Here is a 23,468-nt window from a genome sequence, read left to right as displayed (position 1 = left end):
CTGGAGAGACAAAGAAAACGCTCTGCAAGATTTCATTCTTGGTGACTTCTAGGATTTCCTTGGTGACATTCACTAGCCTCCCCACTGTTGGCGGCACCCGTCGGAAGTCCAGAATCCTGGAAGAGAAGGAGCCTTGTTAAGATGTGAGGGATCGTCAGGGACTGGGAAAAAGCCTTGTATCTGGGCTGACACACATCTCCTTATGATTGGTTCATTTTTCCAGGCAATCCCAACATTTGGCAGGCAGAGAGCAGAGGATTAGGAGTTCAAATGTAGTCTCAGCTGTGGAGTGAGTTGGAGGTCAAGCTGGGCTACATAATGCTCCATCTCAGCAAAACAAAACAAAATTTAATAAAAAAAATAACATTCATAAATTGTTCAATACATTAAGAGGCTGTGTGCTTTTAACCTACTGGAGTTGGAAGGAAATGTTAGATTTGAAGGTCCTACACTGAGGTAGAAGAGATGGAAAGCCAGAAAGGAACAAATGCTGCCGAGTTCCTCCCAAAGATCTAAATAGCATCCCGCCCCACTGAACTGGCCCTTGCAGTCTGTGCCATTTCCAGGGGCCAGACCTACCTGTCCAGGTGGAAAGCTGCGATCTCAGCATTGTGTCTCTGAAAGTCGATGAAATAGAAGAAGTCCTCTGGTGTCTCCTCCTCCCGCTGCTGTCTGGAAGGAAGGAAGGAAGGAATCACGCCCTGGACTCAGCCTTCAGTGGTAAGCCTGAGGAGAGAGCCTGTTAGATGCTTTTCATGCATGTGTGGATGGTGGACCCATGAGTTAGGAATGGGCCTCTCCCTTCCTGAGTGGGGAGGATGCAAAGTAGGAAAAAAGCAGGCTTTTTATAGGTGCTAACAGTGTCAGGTTTCTTGCTTAAAGAGCGTTGGGAGTTAGTGGCTGATTTGTCCCTTTGCAGGTATTAACAGGAGAAAGTGGCTCATTAGAAGTGATGGCAGTGTGGACCTAGATACCCAAGTAGGAAAAAAGGTGAGACGAGAACCAGAACCTGACTACAGAAAGTGCCAGGAGAAGGAACTTAGTGTGATTGTGAACAAGGACTGGAAAGTTCTGGGTCTGGGGGAGAAATGCACAGGATAGAACTCTTAGAAACTCAGGTGGCACAGGAGAATAGGCCCAGCGAGAGAGCTAAGGGAGGCCGACACAGATGGTATTGATCTGGTTCCATTTTCAAATTGCTAATGGATTCCTGAAGAGCATCCGCCTGCCTGAGTCTGCTGGAGATGGGGGGTGGGGAGGGTAGGGTTGGTGCCACGTTAGGAAAGTGCTTCCTAATCACTGGGACATCCTGGGCTGACTTCCGGCCTCCGTGCTGACTTCACTTTCATGCTAACAAATGGGGAAGGGTGATGCTCTGAATAATTTTATAGGCCAGAGTGTGGATCTGGTCTGAAGGCTGGAAAAGCAGAGGAAGGCGTAGACAGAAGTACCACAAACAACCACACAGACAACCAAAATAGTAAGGCACGCTTTGCCCGAAGAGCATAGGTCAATCCTGGAAACCCACAGTGAGGCTGCCTGAAGTAGGCTGTGGAGGTGCAGCCAGGTCTGGTACAGCAGTCAGGGCTGAGGTCACTGCTGGATGCTGCCTGTCTGTCCCCATTCTCCCATAAGAACATACAGTCTCAGATTTTTCATACGGGATATGATAGGTTTAAAATTGGAAGGTTACTTTTCCTTGACGTCATCAGTCCTTTTATTTTGAGCCCTAAGGAATGTGCTTCGCATGTCCAGTGTGATATGTATTATATTTTAAAGCATCACCTTGGAGTCCGTGAGATGGCGTCATTCATTGGTAAAGGGGTTTGCTACCTAACCCGATAACTGAGTTCTGTCCCTGGGTCCCATGTACAGGAAGGAAAAAGCTGACTCCCAAGAGCCGTCTCTGACTTCCATATGTGTGCTGTAGAATTTGCACCCAGTCCCAAACAAGGAAACAAATGTAAAAGTGTCACCTTCATGCTCAGAATGAGGGACAAATGCTTTTCACTTTAAATTGCTCCAAGGGGAGACACACATATGTTTTTAAAGCTAGAATTGCATTTAAAATGATACTATGCCCTGATTTTGAACTATATTTCATAGGACTGTGGATGAAACTTTGTGTTATGTATATTTTTGGCGCTCTTGTGCTTTGTTTCTGTAGTTAGTGTTCTGTGGGTGACCTGCCCTAATGGTACTCTCTTACGGCTACTCATAGTTTAAAACTCGTCACTGGCCAGCACCCCATTGATGGAACTCATTTAGAGCGCATGGTGCCAAAGAGTCACATGCCTGGCAGGGTCTCGGCTCATGGCTGTGTGTGTTCGCTGCTGTGGCATAGGACTTTGGACGATCACTAAGCCCAAGAGTTTGAGACCAGCCGTGGAAAAACCCGGTCTCTGAAGAACAAGACATAAAGACACAGGGCCTGGGGAGATAGCTCCATCCGAAAGGACTGATGTTTAATCAGAACCCAGAACCCAATTTCAAAAAAGCATGGCATCAGTGCAGGAGAGGCAGAGACACTCACCTATTTGGTGAATTCTAGGCCAGTGAGAGAGACTCTGTCTCAAAGAACAAATTAGCAGACAAAATAACAACAAGCAAACAGGACCCAAGGAACAATTCTCAAGGCTGTCCTCTTGCTTCCACACACCTACACACACATGTGGAAGCACCTGCAATGATACATACACAGACACAGATGCACACTCACAGGTGCACATCACACACACACAATTTGTTGGCTTTGGTTCGCTGTGTGTTTGGCTATGAGATGAGATCTCCTCATGAAATTGTCCTTAGGAAAAGGATTGTTTTTACATTCAATTTCTTTCATAGTTTAATTAATCTGACAGAGGCAGATTCATTAGTATGTGTGGTGGTTATAAGCTTCATTGGCAACTTGATTAGATTGAGAAAAGTCTTAGGAGGTCAGCAAAACATACTTCTGCGTGTGTATATGGCCTTTCTAGAGACAATTAGATCATAATATGATGGCATTTGGGGGAGGCAGTGAAAGGAAGGAGACAGAGGTAGTCATTGGGCTCATCTTGTCTTGATCCCATCCTATGTGCCCTTTTCTATGCCTCCTGGAGACTATGGTAAGAACTGCTTTGCTCTAGCATGCCCTCCCTGCCACAGTGGACTGAGCCCTTTGAAACCGTGAGCCAAAACAAATCTTTCTTCTGTAAAGTTGCTTTTCTCGGGTATTTGGTCACAGTTATGCAAAAGCTAACGTGGTGGCAAGACCTCGTCTGTGCTGGTCATGTGGCCTGATGGAGTGATCAAAACAGTGGTGGTAACAGGGGAGGAGAGGAAAAAACTTGCTCTTGGCTTAACACTGACTTAACTCAGCCTGACTCTAGTGATGAAAGGACCAGTGCCAAGTTCTTTTGGCAAATAAGATATGGAAAGTGTGTATGTGGCAACACATTTAGTTTTGTGTATTGCTTTATATGGTGGGTGGTGGGATTTAAAAAACCAATATATATATTGGTTTTTTTATATATATAAAAACATGCCTATGCCACAGCAGCGAACACACACAGCCATGAGCCGAGACCCTGCCAGGCATGTGACTCTTTGGCACCATGCGCTCTAAATGAGTTCCATCAATGGGGTGCTGGCCAGTGACGAGTTTTAAACTATGAGTAGCCGTAAGAGAGTACCATTAGGGCAGGTCACCCACAGAACACTAACTACAGAAACAAAGCACAAGAGCGCCAATATATATATATATATATATATATATATATATATATATATAAAGAGATGGTATTAAAATGTTTCTTTTAAATCACTGAATGAATGGTCATATATTTCAACTGAGTAATGTTTTGGTTTTTGCATTTCTGATGGAGCAAACTCCTTATGTAAAGTGTTCTCAATGTTTGTTGGGCCTTGGGATCATGGGGAGTTGGGGTAGAGCAAGCCCACTGGACTCAGAGAATAGAACTTAGTCAATGCAGTTGTTCAGAGTTTCAAAGGGAATCCAACATGCAGCTCATTTACAAAAGAGGTGCTTTTGTCCATTAGTTTAGAGACTGAGATTCATTTGGTGTTTATCTTTAGGGTCCAGCACCATAGCCAGCGGCTGGGCTATTCAGCTGTTTTCTCCTTGGTCATCTGAAAAGTATGGATCTGAGTTAACATGAATAAACAGCACTGGAAGGCAGAAAACTTTGGAGAAACATGTGACTGGAGTGATGGAACCCTTTATGGGGACATTCTTTCCTATGCATGTCACCCACAAGAGAAGTGTTCTATGGGGCCAACACATTGTGCCCTACTCCAAGAAAGACAAACTAGTAGTCTAAAGACCTACTGGAGGAAGGTAGTGTGTACACACATACCACTCTGCCATAATTTCACTCATCTACATGTACTTTAAATCCAAAGACAGCTGTTGCTATGAATAAAATATAAATCAATGTCAACACATACTTGACGTCATGGGAGCCTTTCTTATTGTCTAGGTTTTCAAAGCAAGTATTGTCATGTGAAGTAAACTTTGTGATCTCAAAAGAGGGTGATTGTCCTGGATGAGGGTGAAGATTCGTTTTAGTAGAAGAAAGTCAGCTTGCACAGAGGTAGCCCCTGGCAGCTCAGTGTCCAAGTGGGTTTCCTAGTAAGGGGAACAGAGACTGTCTCTGACATGAACTCAGTGGCTGGCTCTTTGATCTCCTCCCCATGAAGGGGGAGCAGCCTTACCAGGCCACAGAGGGAGACAATGCAGCCAGTCCTGATGAGATCTGATAGACTAGGATCAGACTCCTGATAGGAGGACCTCCCCTATCAGTGGACTGGGGGAAGGGTAAAGGTGGAGAAGAGGGAGGGTGGGATTGGGAGGAGATGAAGGAGGGGGCTACAGTTGGGATACAAAGTGAATAAACTGTAATTAATAAAAAAATTAATTAATTTAAAAAAAGAGGGTGATTGTTGGTCCTGGATGAGGGTTTAGTAGCAGAGAGTCAGCCTACCCATTTGCTGCAATTTTTGGGCCCAGCGTTTACCATGTGGATTCTGGGGCAAGCTAGCTTCTCACCAGCCTGGTGTCTTCACCTGAGTGTGGACATTATAGTAACACTTAGCTCACGTGGGTCATGACACAGTTGATACCCAGAAACAATTCCTGTAGCGTGTGCAGCATCGATGCTAGCGAGGGACTGAGTCAATCGTCGGAGTAGCTTCGGTGGTTTAAGTAGGCGTGGCCCCCCAGATTCATGTGTTTGAATGTGTGGCCCACAGGGAGTGACATCATTAGGAGGTGTGGCCTTGTTGGAGTAGGTGTGACTTTGTGGAGGAAGTGTGTCACTGTGGGGACAGGCTTTGAAGTCTCCTATGCTTAAGCTACTCCCTATGTGGCACAGAGTCTCCTGAGGGTCAAGATGTCTTGGCTCCTTCTCCAGCACCATCTCTGCCTGTGTGCCAGCATGCTTCCCACCATGATGATAACAGACTAAACCTCTGAAACTGTAAGCCAGCCCCAAGGAAATATTTTCCTTTATAGGAGTTGCCACGGTCATAGTGTCTCTTCACAGCAATAAAGCCCTAACAAAGACAGTAGCTATTACTGTTTTTCATTTTTATCCTTTTCACCAAAATAGTTCTATGTGTGCGGCAGATGGGCGTGAGGGTACCAGGTTACTTTTACAACCTTTTGGTCAAAGCGCCCCAGGATTCACTTACCTCATCGGTTTGAACATGGCTTTCCCGAAGTCGGAGAACCTCAGAACCAATTTCAGGTGGACCCCACTGGGTTTCACAACTGTGAGGGGTAGAAGGGTGATAGCTAAGGTCAGGGCCATGGCACCACTCATAAACCCAGTCTTTCTGTTACTTAAGAAGACTACATGCTTTGCAAAGCCCGAGGGGCAAACCCCACCATGCCAGGACGTGGCTCAGTGTCCAGAGGGGCCCAGCACTGTTATTCTGCCAGTTTGGGAAGAGGTCAGATAACACAGGGTTTCCCAAATGGACATCATTGGAAACTCCCATAGACTATTTTCCTAAAAGAGGCTGGGCTTCAGTTGTCGCCATGTAGCTTTCCACTATGTTGTCTGTCGTATCAAACTCCCGTGTCCATAATGGCTTCCTAATTAAAATCCGATGCCTGTGCTGGGTCTAGGGTTTGCAAAATTCTTTTTTTTTTAATCTCATTTTGTTTTGTGGTACTGGGAATCAAACTCAGGAGCTTTTGCTTCCTGTTTTAAAAACAGTATTTTTGAGAACATTATTTACGAACCTGAAAAATTTGAGAATTTGAAGATTTATCATGACACTTAGGGTTCTTGTTAACGTTTTATCTTTCCTTCCCTTTCCTTTTGTTGCCTCCCCTCCCCTCCCTACTATTCTTGCCTTTTCTCATTTTTCTTCTGTACCCGTCTTTCTTCATTTCTTCCCCTCTCCTTCAATCCCCTTTTCTCTCTTCCTCACTGCCCTCTCCTCTCCTTCCCTTCCTCCTCCGACTCTTTGAGATAGGGCCTTGCTGCATAGTTCAGGTTTGCCTTAAACTTTTTACGTAGCCCAGTCTGGCCTTGAACACATCATCCTTTTGCTTAAACCTCTCAAATCCTGGGCTTACAGTAATGTGTCATCCTATGCGTAGGTAGAAAGGAGTGTTCACCACATCTAGGCAAATAATTGAGGCCGCCCAGGGCTGGAGGCAGTTTTCAGGCCTACCAGAAACCAGTTTGCAGCACCCAGACGGGAGCTCTGATACATTTTTTTTTCCTCCTGGCTTTTCCGTTCTGTCTGACATTTACCCCAGTTAAGTTTCAACCTTGGTTGCATGAGAATCAGCTGGGATGTTTTAGAAAGGTTGCCATGGCCCTCCCTCTCTGCAGTTGAGCTGAGACACCTGGAGGAGGGGGCCAGACAACAGCACTTTCTAAAGCTCTCAGCATCAGGAACCACTGTCCTGCACAATTGCATTTTGGATCTGAAATCTACTCCAATCACCGCAGATTCTGTCTACACGTAGACTCTGATTGAGAAAATCGGAGCCGAGACGGAGATTCTGAAAAGCTCCCTAAAGGCGCCGATGCTACGCAGCCCCGCGCCACATTTTGACCAGTGTGATGCAACCCAGAGTTTCCAAGATGCCTTTTACTGTGGGGGAGGGGGAGTGCTGAGTTCTCAGAGGTTGGGCGGGGAGGTTGTCGGAGGCTGGTTGGGGGTGGGGTCAGGTGGCTCACTCACTCTGTGAGCAGTCGCAGGCCCCCAGTAAAGCTTTTTCGTCCTGGCTGTAATCTGTGAAGGAGAAGACCAGCAATGAACACTTTCTGCAGCGTTCCTGAGAGAGCCAGGAAAAGACGGGCTCCCAGCTCTGACCCGGCCCCGCAGGAGGAGGGGCTGAGGTAGCTTAGGAATCATAGCCATGAGCACCCCACCCAGGCAGCCATCTTTTAGAGCCCCGGGGCTACAATCTTCTGCCTGCTCCATCCCAGGCTCCACGCTTTTTAACCCTTCCCTCTATACTGCAGCCACTCTTGGTTCCAGTTTTGTCTCTGCTAATAACTTTCCAGGTCACGTGTCCTGTCGTAGGTGCTTGAGAGTAAAAACGTGGGGTTAGTGGGCCCTCTGTTTGAATCCTAGCTCCAGCACTGGCTTTGCCCAGCTTGCTGATCCCCAGCTGTGAAAGGCAGTGACGGTGTTTATGCCAGAAGGGAATAAGGAAGAACTCAACACCTGGTACAACGGAAGTTCTCGGTAAACGATGGTAACCACCTTCCTTGAAGAACATCTCCTTGGGTCTCTGAGGTGAGATTAAGGCTGTAAGATCGCTTTCGAAAGGAATGCGATTTGCCAGTTAACCTTAGAACCATGTAGTGGGGCCGACCCTAGGCTAGTTCCTGGAGCCTGGCCTGAGATGGCTCAACTCACCCTTTGGGAGAAAGTCAGTCCCTCCTGGCTGACCCCATGAGCCTCACCAGCGCTGATGGTGGGGAAGTGTCTCATGTCGTGGAGGAGCTTGCTGACGACAGGGCTGGACCTGGAGTACAGCCCGTGGCTGTTGATCCCCAGGTGGAACTGGACCCAGCTGGCCTCTGGTCGGAACTGCAGCGGGGGATCCAAGGAGGTGAGGTTGAATTGTTCTTTGTATATCTTGTGCCGTCTGGAAGAGCCACGAGAGTGGTTTGGTGGTTAAATGGGTAGAGTAAGAATGCAAAGGCACAAGGAAGCACTTTTCCAGCATACTCCGTTCATGTTTTTGTTCATTCAACACGCATATTGAGCATCTATTGCAGGCCAGGATTTATGCTACTTTTAGGATACCTGGGGGGGGGGGGGGGTGACAAAGCAGCACCGGCTCCCTCCTTGTCCTCAGAGAGCTTCCAATCTTAATGAGAAAAATCAAGTTACCTGGTTACATACATACACAAACGCTAAATTACAAACTGTGTAACGAAAAGGTAGGTGGAAGTAGGGTAGAAGTAGGAGCGCCCTAAATTTGGGACCCTTGTCATACCTTGCCACCAAACGGTCCATTTCTTATATCTCTCAATATTTTATGCCTCAAGGAGCAGGGTGGTGGTGAAGAGAGGGCAGTTGGTGAGGAGAAAAACGGAATGGAGCGTGTGGGTCCTGGCCTCTAGGAAAAGGATGAATAGCTGTTCTCCAACCGATCTTTCAATGGGTTTTTCTTCAAGGACGAAAGCAGAAACTTACAGGGCGTTTACAGTCTCAGATAGTCCCGCTTGGAAGACAACTGGTGTGCTTAGGAAGTAGTTAGGGAAACAGAAAAACTCACCTTCAGCCCTCAACACACTAGGGATTCATGCACCTGTGTATGAATTCTGAGTGTGCAAATATTCAGCGCAGGACAGCATGCCCTCTCATGTTCCACCTCTAGCCGTCTGTGGTGAGCAGTAACTCACATGGATGAACCAAACAGCTGCTGGTTTCTGTTAGTTTAGATGACGTGGGTTGAGGACATTTCCTTATCTTAGAAAGGTCATTTTATTTTCAGACAGTGAGCTACCTTTGATGAGGTGAGAGAGCTTCAAAAGTACAAAGCATTTTCATCGTCTCCACTCTCCTTCCCCACTGTAACCCCTTCAGTAACCCTCAACATCCAACTTTCAAATTCATACAATCTTTGTCTATAATGGTTTTACACACACACACACACACACCCTACTGAGTACAATTAGTTGGCACATATATACTTGGCTGTGGGGCTTACCATTTGGGCATGGGTAACCTATCCTCTGCAGGCTTGTCCCTGAGTAAAACTGGCTTTCCCTTCCTCAGCAGCCAACTGTTGATGTTGTGGAGCAGCCTCAAAATTCCTTCCTTTATCCATGGAGCCATGCTGATTGGTGTGATCTTGTGCAGGTCTTTTCCTGATAACTGTACGGCTGAGAGGTCATGGGTACTGCATCCCTATCCAGAAGACACTTTCACAACACCTCCCCTGGTCCTCTGGCTCTTCTAATGTTCCCAGAGCCCTCGTCCTTTCTTGAGGTACTTATTAAAGTCCTTCTTCAGTCAAGTATGAAAAACAAAGCTCAATGATATATGAAGAGTGGATGAGTCATGAGTAAATTGGCATTGTTGACATGAGCACAGCTGTGTCAATGACCCCAGAGCTCCAGCCCCATGGCAGTGGTAAGCCCTTCCTCAGATGAACTCTGAAGAATGGGAAGGCCTTCCTTTGGTTCAAGTTTGAGTGTTTATGGATGATTGACCAGTGTGCATAAAGACTTAGCATCTTCAGCTTCCTCCTCCAGGATGACTGCAACCTGAGACAGCTCCCCAGCTAACTCGTCCAGCCCAGCTAATCGTTCTTGTACTGCACATAATGAATGTGTTGAATTTCCTTGTTGCAGGGTAGGTGCCCTCCATCAGAGCGGCACAGTCCAGCTTTTCTGTGTATGTATCTGCCATTTCTTTACAATCTGTTGTTTCTTCATTCCCATGTTGCCCCAGAGGTTTCCAGGACCCGATCATGCAGGATGTGGCAGTGATACTGGCCGAGAAACCAAGAGTTGGCTATGAAACACCAATCTGTACTTCCTCTACCTGTACAAATAGCTCCCTAACTGGAAAGGAAGGCCATAGAACAAACACATTCCTTATTATCTTTTATGTTCATGGGAGTGATTTCCTGACGTGTGTAAGAAGCCCAGAGGAGGCAGTGACAAATTCAGTTTCTATCAGGCTTTCAAGCTGTAAGGTGTAGTTGACCCTGGAAATCTGGGTCCTGATCAGGTTGCTCATCCAGGCATGCTCTGATCCAGGAACCAGCCTGTCAGCGTCTGGATTTGGTTCTTTCAAAAGCTAGTGTTGAGGGACAAGGTTTCCAGTTTGTTGATGTTGGATGAAGGTTTCCTTAGTCTTTGGGGAAGTTCTTACACCTGGCACTGAATATCCACTCTGATCCTCTGGGTCTCTGCCATCTTTTGTTCTTGACATTTGAATTCACTGTCTGTTTGGTCTTCTGAGAGCTGCTTCTCTACCCTGGGCCAAGTCAGGCTACCTGTTTAGCTGGGTGCTGAGTCTTGAAGCATTGCCATCTTATGAAGACTTTTTCCACTGACTTTATAACCATGAGACTATTGCCTTAATCTTGTTCCTTGTGTTTTGTTTTCATTTGTGTTTATGACCTTGTGCTGTCCTTGGACATAGCCTGACTCAAGCTCTGTCTTGCCTATACTTTATTTCTCTGTTTATCCTTGGTTTTAGCTCTTCTTTCCAGAGCTCACCCCCATGGTCATCTCTCAAAGCTCTGCTGGCCTTTGCATAATCTACCATTTTTTTTCTTTCTACCCACATTCCATATTTTCTGTTATTCAAACTTGATTGTGAAAATAGAAAAGTGGCAAAGAGGATGTGGTGAAGCCAATTTTAGGTGGTAACGTTTACCATCATGGTAGATGGAGAACAAGCATAGGCAGACCTGCTAGAGGAGAAACAAAACAGAACATTTGGACCAAAGAAGCAATTGTAAAGGAAGTTGGGATGTCATTGTCAAACAGTGATCTCAGGGTTGTAAAGAACTCAGAGGAATGCTGGGGATGTAGCTCAGTTCATGGAGTGTTTATCTAACACACATGAATGGTTTGATCTCTTGCACCACATAAATTGGGAATGATGACATAGGCCTAAAAGTCTAGAACTCAGGAGGTAGAGACAGGAGGACCAGAAACTCAAGGTCATACTCAGCTATATAGCAAGTTCAAAACCAGCCCGAGCTATGTGAAACCTTGTTTTTGTTTGTTTGTTTGTTTTGAGACAAGGTTTCTCTGTGTAGCCTTGGCTGTCCTGGACTCACTTTGTAGACCAGGCTGGCCTCGAACTCACAGAGATCCACGTGCTTTTGCCTCCCTGAGTGCTGGGATTTCAGGCATGTACCACTGTGCCCAGTTTAAAAAAAAATGGTTTTTTGTTTGTTTGTTTGTTTTTAAAGGAAGGAAGAAATGTGTGCATATGCTTGGGAGACAGCTCGGTGGTTAAACTACCTGCTGAATAAGCAAGATGGCCAGAATTTAGATGTCCAGAACCTGTATAAACACTGGGTTGGTGTGGTGGCTTCCTACTTTGGAAGATAGAGACAGGGGATCCCTGAGGGATAAGCCAGCTATATAGACTAACTGTGTGAGTGAGCGCTGGGTTTGAGTGAGAGAGCCTGTCTCAAAGAATAAAGTGGAGAATAATCAAGGAAGATTCCTGCCGTCAACCTTGGGCCTCTACATGCAAAGACGAAGAAGAAGAAAGAGAAGGGGAAGGAGGAGACGTCTAATGCCCACCTAGCCCAACTCCCCTTTCTCATGGCATTCTCATTAAGTTACTACCTCTCCATTCTGGAGCAGTACCAGGGAGAAAATCATGCCATAAGCAGATTAGCTTAATCATTCTGTCTGCTTTAAGAAAGCACTTTCTAACATGGAGCCCAAATCTTCTCATAGCTCCCATCAGTAAGTTTATTTCAGGTCCCTGAAGTTAGGCGGGTCAAATTCCATTCTTACATTCTAGCCTTTAAGATATTCAAAGGTAGTTAGTTATTGTGTGATCTGGGCATTATTCCATGTTCATGTTAGGTTTTCTCCCCCACGATTCTTCCAAGACCACAGGTCTGGGTCCATCAGTGATCTTACTGATTATGGTGTACAAAATGTCTCTGCCCTTCCTCCAGCTCATATGTTGAAATCCCGGCCTCCTAGGTGCTGCTATTAGAAGGTAGAGCCTTTGGAGATGCTTGGGCCTAGAAAGCAGAGACCTAAGTCAGATCAGTGCCCACAAAGATACCTCAGAGAGAAAGCCTTGCCTCTTCTGATGTGCAACATGATAGCATGAAACTGACTGCCTATGAAGCAGGAAGAAGGACATAGCAGACATCAAGTGGGCTGGCATCTTGGAAGTTCCAGGGTTTGGCACTCTGGGAAGTAAATTTTTTTTATTTCTGAGCCACCCAGTCTCTGGTGTTTCTTTACAGTGGTTTAAAAGAATTGAGGCAGTGATGTTTACACATTTTCTATTTATGACGTCCAGGGTGAAATGTGAGACTTTAGCTCTAGATTGCCCAGGGAAAGGGAGAATGGACCAGCCAGTACCCTCATTACAGACATGTCCCTTCTCTTACTAGTTCCAAAGGCAGAATACATTTTGAAAACTCAAACCTCACAGCTCTAAGAGAATATGAGGATGCTTTCACAGATAGAATTCTAAAGTTGGTCTCACACGTTCCATGACCTCATTCCCAGAGCTGTTATGTGATCCCTCCTTGTCGTCATGACCATCCTAGTGTTCCACAGCTGGATGGAACAAGACCTCCTTGCCATCACGATCATGTCAGTGTTCCACAGTACAGTCGAACAGACAAGATTGTCATGCTCTCTCCATCCCCATGTCCCTTAAAAAGAAAACTTCTTCTCTGGCTGGTAGCAAATGGAAAAGGTAGGAAGAAAACAAACCATTGGGAAGAGCTGAACCTCTGTGGTTGGCTCTGAAGATGGAGGAAGTCCAGTTCAAGGACGACCGAGCCATCACAAAGTGCTGAGACTGCTGGCTGGAAGAGGCTGATAAGCTGTACACCATGAACTTAAGCATCTGTGTCTGTTTATTTTCAATATATATCCTATACGCCCAGCACCCAGGAGACAGAGGCAGGCAGATCTCAGTGAGTTCAGGGCCAGCCTGGTCTATGTGGTGAGTTTCAAGGCACCTAGGGCTACGTATTGAGATCCTGTCTCAAACAAAACAAAACAAAACAAAAATATACCCTAAATTCCTTTCCCTTTCTCCCTGCCTCCCTTTCTCTTTCTTTCTGCAGTCTGTCTCCATGTATGTATGTATGTATGTATGTATCTTTCTATGTATCTCTCTATGTACTTATCTATGTATCTATCAATCTATTATCTATGTTGCTATCATATCAAGGCATCCCTGAATTTGAAGTTTTCCTGCTTCGGCCTCCTGAGTGCTGAGATTATAGGCATGTGCCACCATATCTTGTCTAATAATTTTCTTAAATACAGACAACTTAATTAATGTTTCAAAGTATTACTTTTTGTCCCTAAAAATGTTTAACTTTTGGATAGACTTTTTATTTGAGTTCTCTGGGGTCACTGGGAAGGAGACCTATAAACTTTGTAACAATCACAGAGAGAGGACAGACTGATTGAAATGCCTGAAATGAATGTGTACTCGGAAGCAAAGTGTTCTCAAGCTGAGCAGGCAGCAAAAATCGAGCAAAGAATGCAGGCTGAAGGCAGCAAGGAGTGGATGAGGAGTTTCTCAAATTAGAGAGGAGACGCCCCAGATAAAAGGGAACAGCTGCTTTCACTTTTAGCTCACTGTTGTTTTGAACTGGCACCATTTCATTCATCAAACGTCTGTCATGAGCTAGACATTGATCTGTGTTTTGGAACTAGAGCTGTGCACAAAATAAAGTGGTTTTCTTTTTCTCATGAAGCATTTTTTTCAGGCAAGTAATTTACTCTGAATTTTCAAAAGGAAGCTAGAAATCCAGACTGCTATCCCAATTTAGCATTTTTTTGTTTTTTTTTGTTTGTTTGTTTGTTTGTTTGTTTTTTAAACAAAACAAAAATTCCCCACATGTTGGTTGGAATTAAATGCCATCTCATGCAAGGTCAAAGAAGTTCACAGCCATTCTGAGTTGGCTGCTCTGTTGGAGAACAAACACTGCCAATGTGAAATAATTAAAAGCCCCCTCTCCCCATATCACACTCTGGGGAAAGTACACAAATGACAAGACAATGGAACACTCGTACACTGGTTCCAAGAACAGAAAACATGGTGGCTGAATCCTTCTTCAGCCTGGCGAGCCTTGGGGTGGAGGGAGGGAACCTGGGCCAGTGAGGTCTCCGAAGCTCAGCCACAGGACTGTGAATCACTGCTCTCTTTCCCTCCCCAGCAAAGGATCACCATGTACTAGTTTTATCATTACTGGAAATGACCAATATTACATTTTTCTAGACAGAGCATTTTACAAAAATCAAGGGAAAGGGCAAATTGTTGATCAGGTCTCTGGCCAACTTTTCCTTTATTAACATTTTATTTTTAGGAAAAAAAAAAAAGAACCCCCCCCCCCCCCAATCTGGCAGGCTCTGGTTCCCAGGGCTCCTTTGGAAGCTCCAGCTGTGTGTTTGCTAGCCTCTCTTGGGAGCTTGTTGGAAGGAGTGGGAAGTCCCTGGCCAAGTCAGTCACCCTGAACCAGAGCAACGCAGAACAGGGATTGAGCAGGAGGAGGAGAAACAGTTTTTCTGGCCCAGCTGGGTTTCAGGATGAGGTGGTATTTTCTTAAGCAAAAAGATGGCAGCTACAGCCACAGTTGGGGGATGCAGCGTCCAAACCGGAACACCCCTGAGTGGCAAATTGAGAGCAACTTCAGTTTTATCACACACTATGTCTACTGTTTGGGGGGGGGGGGTGCCTGCTTCTCTGGTTGGCCAGGCTGCCCTTGCCGGCGCTGGAGTCCCACTTTCCCTGGGGTCTTAGTGTGGAGGAGGAAGAAAGGATGCCCTGTGAATGTCGTCCCCTGTAGGGTTTTTAATGGTCACAGTAAAGCTGCAGAGAATGATCTACTTCTTGCAGAGGCTTAGCTTGAACGCTCTTTGCTTCTGGTAGCCAGCCGGTGGGGAGGTACTGGAGATGGTTTGACACATAACCTGGAGCTGGCTATGACATCAACCACACTTGGAGCATTTACACCGTGGCAATTGGCAAATGTTACAAGTTAGAGCTTTTTCACCGCCAGAAAAGCTCGCTGCCCAGATCTAGCCTGTCTGGCGGTGGTTGTTGCTCATAAAATAAAAATGGCAAATACACAGAGAATTTATTCGCTTGCCTCACCCTGCTTGTCAGGCTTGGGGAAAGATGCAGAATTCTAACAGAGGGGCGCAATCAGACAGCGGTCAGTAAGAGGGCTGGTAGCTGGGTAGGAAAGAGCTAAGCTGACCGGATAAGAGAAAGAACAGGGCTTGGGGAAAATGACAAAGCTGGCCTTGGCAAGGACACCGACAAAGCCTTCCTGAGGAATACACACAAGGCACAGTTTACCCTTTTACTTATTCTTGCATCTAATGCATTGAGTTGCAACAGACTAAATTGTGTGTGAGGATGGCGTCTAAAAAGAGCCTCCACTTATTCCAGGAAGGGACCACCTTGCAGACCAAGAGGTATCTATGAGGTCGATGAGGAAGACTGCAGGGTGTCTTGGTAACTGTCTCCCAGTGGTCAGAATACCCTGCTGTGGTTAAACACCCTTGAAGCTGCAGTTAGCTTGTTCCCACTACGTCAGAAACCAAGGCACTAGGGCATCCTCCACATCTGTGTGCTAATGAGGTCTGCACCCTTTGACAATAGAATGCCCCTTGCCTTGCGGTTTTGCACAACACTCCTTTTGTGTCAATCACATGAAGAAATACCCTAAGGGGGAGATCCGGTTTACCATGATTTGGAAAAGAAGCCTGGGGTCAGACAGATGGCAGAGGAGCAGCCACGCGGTAGGGAGGGATGCTTTGGAGGACTTCCTTAAACCCTTACCAGAAAAAGCAGACTTAGGGTCGGCATCTGAAAGAGTATCAATCCATTTTAAATGGCTGTATAAAAACCTGTTCGTAGATGATGGAGATCAGTGTGGCAGGGTGTGAGATCACAAGCGTACCCCAGTTTTAACACTGACCTTAGTTTAAAGGAAAAAAAAAAAAAAAGCACATTGCATGGAACTGAAGCACCAAGTACCAAACAGGATACATGGTTGCTGTTCACATCCATAAAATACCTTAGTTACAAGTCATGTGACCTTGAGCTGTGAAAACCAATCTCTGCTCCTTTCTCTAGGCAGGGCTGAAGTTCCCTTGGTAAATGTTCCCTAAAAAGCACAGCATCTCTTTTGGGTAAAAAGCACTATAAAATGTTGGATTTTTTAATTTTTTTTTACTTACTTACTTAGTTTTGAATAGAAAACATGTTTACATAATTCAAATCTTTAAATCTCAGACATTTCTTCCCATCCCTGTTCCCTGGAGGCAAATGATGTTGCCAGTTATTTACTTTTTTTTCACTCTTTGTTTTCACCTCCATTTCTAAATCTGTGGTGCTATAAGATCTACATGAAGCTTTCTTTCCTCTTACCCTAAGAATTTCGCAATTTTTCAATTCAGTATACAGAATTCTGTCCATCTCTCTCTCTCTTTTTTTTTTTTTGTAAAATGGTCTTGCTATAATTGTCAAGGTTGGGCTGGAATTCCCATTTTTCATGCCTAGACCTCCCGAGTGCTATAATCACAGGTTCACACCACGGTGCCTGACTTCTCTATTTATAATATATATTTTTTAAGAGTGTGTTGCAGTCTAGTGTGTGGAAATCATATAATTAACCTGCTGCGGTGTGCCCGTTAGTGCTAAATGTCAACTCACCGAAGTCTCTATTGAGGAATGATCTAGAACCGGTTGGCAGGCCCGTGGGCATGTCTTTGGGGGATTGCCTTGATTACTAATTGAGGGGGGAGGACCCACCCTCGCTGCAGACCGGGCATTGCCTAAGAGGAGAGAAAGCTGGCGAAGCACTGAGCAAGCAAGCTGCCTCGTGGCACTCGTGGCCTTCACTCCAGGCCGTGGGCGTGCTGTGACCAGCTGTCTCAGACTCCTGCTGATGTGACTTCCCCGAAATCACCAACTGTAACCTGGAAGTCTGAGCTCAATAAACCCTTTTCTCCCCTTAGAAAGGAAGCTGATGCATGCAGTGCTGATGTTTGCTCTCCGCCAAATGCATATGTGAAACCCAGTTCTTCAAGGTGATAGTATTAGGAGTTGGGGTCTTACTAGGTGATCAGGTTTGGGGGGGTGGAACCCTCAGGACTGGGAGGTACCAGAGAGCTAGTCTGATCCCACCACCACGTGAAGACACCGTGACAGGGTGCCTTCCCTGACTCACTTGACCCTGGGTTTCCCAAGCATTCAGAACTGGGAGAAATAAATTCGGTTGTTGATGAGCCATCCATCCTATCGTGCTTTAATTATAATAACCCAAGCGCATGATGTAACTCCCTAACATTCTGAGTTGTTTGACAAGCAGCGTTCCCATGCGGAAGAGGCATCTGTGCGATACATTCCTAGACGGGCAACGAAATGGCCAAAGGTAAGGTTGGTCTTTGTTAGAGATCCTCAAATTGCCCGACCCTCCTATTCATGGCACGGGACTATTTTCACCACAGGTGTTAATATGCCTTTTTTTGATCTTTGTCAACTTAAGAGGTGAGCAGTGGTGTCTTGGCCTGTTCTGAATGTGCATGTCTGTATCGTCACAAGTGAGGCTGTCTTTTTACATCTGCTCAAGAGACATATTGGTATTTCTTTGACTATTCTGGAGTGGTTTGTTAATCTTTTTCCCCGTTGTTTTTATATGATTAAAATGATTGTTTCTATGATTCACAAATAAGATAGCCCAGGCTGTCTGATACCCTCTAAAGGGAGGAAGGAGGAGGAGACTGTAACTGAGAAGCTGTTGGTGGCCAGAAGAACCTCCCTGTTCTCATCACTGGGAGAAAGGTAAGCAGAGAACAGGAGGTCACCACGTGGCCCGGCGGGCTCTTGTGTGTATCTTAATACTTCTGGCATGCCTGGACTTCAAGTCTGTCTCAATGAAACACCTTCCTCCACAGGCTTGGGTGGTTTTTCTTTCTGCTGCCCCTTGAAAGACTCAGATCTTCCTGATATGTCATAGAACAGGGTCAGAGACAATGCCAGCTCCTATTTTACACAGCCCATGCCATGGTAGGACAGAGCCAGCCATGCTCTCTGCCTTACAATGCCCAAGCAAGGGTCTGAAACTCATTTGCCATGTCCACAATTATTAAGGACTCCTTCCCCCTTTTTTTCCCCTTTTACTTTTGTCAAGACACAGTCTTGCCACATAACCCAGTCTGACCTCAAACTTGTGATTCTTTTGCTAAGTCCTTGCTAAGTCCTGGGATCACCGATGTGTGCCACCATGTCCGGCTTTAGCTTTTTTTTTCCTCAAGCAAAACCACTTCCTTCTTCTTCTCTGATGTGAAGGTGAACGTGGGAGGTGCCGTTCTCATCCGTCACAGCAACACCAGCACACAGTTGATCCTTGGCTTTGTCTCTAGACTAAATTATAGGCGTTGCTGTTTTTCTCCCTGACAGTCCTTTCCTTGGGAAGTACCTAAGACTCCAGTCTATCTTAATATTACTCTTCACTTCCTTAGCTCCCTCAAGGACCATTTCAAATCCCTACATCTCCATCATGAACCTACCTTTGACATTCTGGATAGAGAATAAACAGCGCAAAGCAAAACACAAGGTCTGTTTTTATCAGCAACGGTGACAGTGACAAATCTGGACTGCTGCTGGAATGGAGATCGTGGTGCTAACGATACACCTTGAGCGGAACAAGAACTAATCAGGAGGACGCTCACAGTAAAGGACACAAGCCTGTGTCAAAAAAGTGCTCACTCTGGGGCCTGGGGAGATGGCACAGTGGGCGAGGGCTCCGGTTCTGCAAGCCAGAGGACCTGATTACAAACCCCTAGCAGCAAGGTAAAAAACTGAGTGAGGCTGCATCCGTGTCTGTTACCCTGGCACTGTAAACCCTGGTGTCAAGACAGAGACAGGAGGATTGCTGGGGTTTTCAGGCTGCTGGCCTTGCACCAGGTTCAGTGAGAGACTGTGCCTCAAGAGAGCAAGGCAGAGACTGAACAGAACAGGATTCCCAACTCCTCTGTTGGCCTTCATCTGCGCTTGCGCATACCACCTCCACCATGACCTTGGGGGTGAGGCTAGCTCTGTTGCTGTACAACAATGACTCAGAAAAAGACACAGTCTTAGGAACAATTTACTGTCTCAGAGCTTCAATTTACCTACGGTAGAAAATGGAGCTCCCGATTGCTACTTCCATATAGTCCGCAAGGATTAAAATCCAACCAAAAGGTTAAGCGTTCACCATAGGCTTTTTTGTTCGGTTTGAGATGGGGGGGGGGGGTCTCGTGTAGCCCAGGCTGACCTTGAACTCATGACCATGACCCTCCCACTTCTACTTCCTCAGTTCTGGGATTGCAGGCATGCAACACCGTGCTTGGATCCCGGGGTGCTGGGTGTAGAACCCAAGCCTTGACCGTGTTAGGCAAGCCCCCTACCGCCTGAACTACAGCCCTAACCTGTGGTTGCTATTTTTAATTATTATGTTTACCAGTCATAAACACCAGAAACCATCTCCTGGGTAACTAGAAACGACCTGCTTCGCAAGCTAGAGCGAAATCCCTGGAACGCCCCACGAGCGAGTGGGCAGCGTCCACGCCCCTGGGTTTTCCCCTCATCGTTGCACGCCTTGGCATGTCTTCAAGGCTGAAGATCACCCAGCTGACCTCAGAGTCTCGCTGGAGCTTTTCCGTGGTGTCTCCGTGCGCAAGGCGAGTTTTAGTCGAGCCGGGACAAGGACTGTGCTTGGGACACAGGCGTTGTGTGTGACACACAGGTGGGCGGCCTCTGGGTGGGGTTCCGGTGGATTTACCGAGGACCTCGGTTTTCAGTGGCCTCCTGGGATTCGAGGAGCCGAGGGCGCCAACTTGCACTCCGTGTCCTTCCGGGATCTGCGGGGCAGAGTCACTGGGTGTGGCGGTGCTAACCAGGCAGGTGCTGGGCGGCTCTGAGGGAGGAGCGCTGACTCAGACCGTTCCAGGAGAGTCTAGGAGGTTTGCACAGGCTGGGGCAGGCTCCCCACACGCTGGACTCGCAGCTTTCATTCTCGAAGCAGCTCCCGGCGCCTGCCTTTCTGGAGGAAATAGAAGGGCTAGGATTGCCACGCCCCATCCGCCCTTCATTTCAGGGCGCGTGCGTTGCGTTTATCTTATGCGCACTTTCTTACGTGCTGGGATCAGGGCTCCTTTGGAATAAATAATTTTGGCCCCAGACCAGACAGATATGAACACAGAAGTGTTTTCTGGTGGCTGTCACGGAAGAGATGTGGGGACCGAATTGGAAGGGAAAGTAGAGAACGATGAGCTCATATGTTCGTGTGTGTGTGTGTGTGTGTGTGTGTGTGCGCGCGCGCTCTTCTGACAATGTAGGATCAGCTCTGTTCCCCAGACCCGGCTGCGTACCACAGGCATTTTTGAGCCTCTTTCCTTTCCGTGCTGTGCTCCTGCATCCACAGCCTCTTAACCGTCCGTGTCTTCCTGTAGCCTGTGTTGTCACTCAGTTCTCTCGCCTGGATAATGGGATAAGCCCTGGAACTGGCCTGGCAGAAATGACTCTGTTCTAAAGAGACACTTGTGTCTCTCATCTGACTACAAGACTATTGAGACAATAGACCCCAAAGACATGGGAGATTTCCCTCAGGAATCTCATCCTGGGAGAAGAAGACATTAGCTAGAGGGGGAACTTTGTTTCCCTAACAGGGATTTCCAACAATTCTCAGGACTTGTCAGGCCAAATGGGCAGGACCACACGTGGCCAGGACTGCTCACATCCTTGAGTTTCTATTTACATTTTGATCCCAGGCCTGGAGAAGTGGCTCAGTGGTTAAGAGCACTGATTGCTCACCCTGAAGACCCGGGTTTGATTTTCAGCGATCACATGGTGGTTTCCGACTATCTCTAACTCTAGTTCCAGGATATCTGACACCCTCTTCTGTCCCCCATTGGGCACTGCATCCACACTGTGAGCAGACGTACATGCAGGACAAACACCCATACATATAGAATAAAAATAAGGAAATCCAAAAGATTTTAAACTTCATTCTCACTTCAGAATGTTGAAGATGGACACAAGGGCAGCTCACTGGCTTTATTTGTCCTTCCAAATGTGGCCACATTGAATACATGTATTTTTTTTTCCACTTTTCATTTTTAGTTTTATCTTTTTTAACTGGCTTATTGAGGGTGGGTGGCTTAACCTGACTCGGGGCACAGATTGTGACCCTCGAGTTTGATAACACCTGTGATATCTTTTTATTTTTTAATTTTTTTTAAAGATTTATTTTGCTGGTGACTCTCTCACCAGCTGGCTTCAAACTTACCATGTAGCTAAGGTGCCTACGTGTCCAGATTTGCGTGGTGCTGGGCATTGAACTCAGGGCCTTGTACATCCGGCTAGCACCGTGCCAACTGAACTGCATCCCTCTCCAGCATCCAGAAAAGCCTCTTAACTGATTTCATGATGCCAATCTTTTTTCCCTTCTTCTTCTTTCTCTTCACTACTGCCAAATCAACTATGTGAAATGGGTCTTCAAGACTTGCGTCTTACAAAATCCTTCCATGGTTTCTCTGATCTAAAACCTTTACTCTAACATACCCCAACTAGACTCATATATATAAAATAAGTAATATATGTTTTTATGTTTTTTTTTTCACTTCTTACCTATGTTCTATGTAAAAATACCCAGAAATCTCCCTCTTTATCCTTCCTTCTTTCCATGGTATCATCTCCTAAACTTTCAAATCCTCCTGAGCCAGGAAGGACTAAACCGATCATGGGAAGGTCTTCTGTCATTTCTGCTGAGATCACTACTCTCCCGCTGGCACCTTGCCACAGCCTCACTTCTAGGAGCAATGATGCAAAATCTGCCCAAGCATAAGTCTTTAAATCACATGCCAGGGAAGCAATGTTCTGCTAAAGTCACTGGTTACCAGACTATTAGTGGAGCAGACACTTACCCTGTGGTTCCCTGGGGAGGGATTGGGTAAAAATTATCTCAACTGTTTTCTAACTACTTGGACCACAGCTCATCTCATAGACCCTTGCATGCATGCTTGAACCATTCCAAGAGGTGTCATCAGCTGGTGGAGGGCTAAGATGGCTTTTGCCCTCCCCATCCTCAGGGCTAAGGATTTGTAGAGCCTTAGACACCAGCACCTGGGATCCTAAACAGGAAGGCTGGAAGGAGGCAAGGAGCCACCCAGGAAAAATTCTTCGTGTTCTAAACTCAGTGTTAGCAGTCACAAGGCTATAGTATCAGAAGGATAAACAGAGCCAGGCTGAAAGGTTCCAGCTGTGTGTCACTTTCTCAACCAAGTTGTCAGGTTTCTGAGGACACGACTCCCCTTCCATATGTGGTAAAGTGCTATGCACACAGTAAATTACCCTATCCGTTACTAGTCATTAGCTGCGTAGACAAGTTTCTTGCTGCATAAACACTGTCCAGTCCCAAACCTTGGGGAAAGGAATCTCTTGAGGGATGGAATTCCATCTCTGTTAGAACAGTTCTCATTTGTTGAGTTTCCAAATGCATTCTTCTCTAAGCAAAGCCATAAATGCATTATAGGGAGCATCTGCAGTACTTAGCCTTCAATTAAATCTTACATCTGTTTGAGAGTATCATAGAAGATGCCAGTAAGGAATCAAGAACAAAGTTACTATCTTAACTGATATAGAAATCTTAGATAAAATAAGGAATCCTAGGTACCTTGGCCGTGCAGGTGTGACTTTTTTTTTTTTTTTTTTTTTTTTTTTTTTATCAATGTGGTCAAACTCACTAATCTTGCCCAGACACCGCTGCTTTTGGATACTGTCGCTGATTGGAGACTAAATGGTTCTTAGAGTGAAGGAGACAACTATGGCAAGCTAGACGCAAGCTGGTGTTAAGATTTCCCTCTGCTGTGACGTTTAGATTGAACTGGAGATGGGTATCTATATACCCTGGAAGGAAACAGGAAAAGGACCCCACAGCGTCTCCCAGAGTCACAGTAGGGGACAGCAGATCCCTTCCAGCCAAGGGTCTCCTAGATTCTGGCCCTGGGCCTGGAACTAAGAACCAAGGTGGTTAATGAATGTCACCGGCCCCAGGCATGTGATTATGGAGAGAGAAGCTGAACTACGACCTTGTGGGTGATGGGTAGTGAACAAAAGACAAGTCAAGGCTCAGCAAAGTCCTGACACGAAGCCTCCTGCCCACAGAGCGTTTCCTCCCAGAGCCGCAGGATCCCCTGTTCTGTACAGCGCACATGCACAAGTGTGAATTGTGAACTAGCCCAGAG

General features: G+C 46.2%; 1 protein-coding gene across 3 annotated transcripts in view; it reads right to left on the bottom strand.

Annotated features, from left to right (window-relative positions):
• The window catches only part of Fam20a (FAM20A golgi associated secretory pathway pseudokinase), a 47,150-nt gene that overhangs the window by 4,859 nt on the left and 18,823 nt on the right, over positions 1–23,468 (bottom strand). Inside the window, exons 1-6 of one of the 3 annotated variants that reach the window (XM_060386492.1) lie at positions 9,194–9,331; positions 7,938–8,122; positions 7,207–7,257; positions 5,695–5,773; positions 580–672; positions 1–116 (exon numbers count right to left, since the gene is read on the bottom strand). In XM_060386492.1, coding sequence (XP_060242475.1) covers positions 1–116; positions 580–672; positions 5,695–5,773; positions 7,207–7,257; positions 7,938–7,965 — 367 coding nt within the window. In that variant the 5' untranslated portion in view covers positions 7,966–8,122; positions 9,194–9,331. Of the gene's footprint in view, positions 117–579; positions 673–5,694; positions 5,774–7,206; positions 7,258–7,937; positions 8,123–9,193; positions 9,332–23,468 lie in introns of those variants that run through there. The other 2 variants (XM_021655731.2, XM_060386493.1) reach the window with 2 other exon arrangements.

This window comes from Meriones unguiculatus, chromosome 7 (genome assembly GCF_030254825.1).
Source record: "Meriones unguiculatus strain TT.TT164.6M chromosome 7, Bangor_MerUng_6.1, whole genome shotgun sequence".
Taxonomy (NCBI): domain Eukaryota; kingdom Metazoa; phylum Chordata; class Mammalia; order Rodentia; family Muridae; genus Meriones; species Meriones unguiculatus.
This window is presented reverse-complemented; position numbering and strand designations above follow the sequence as displayed.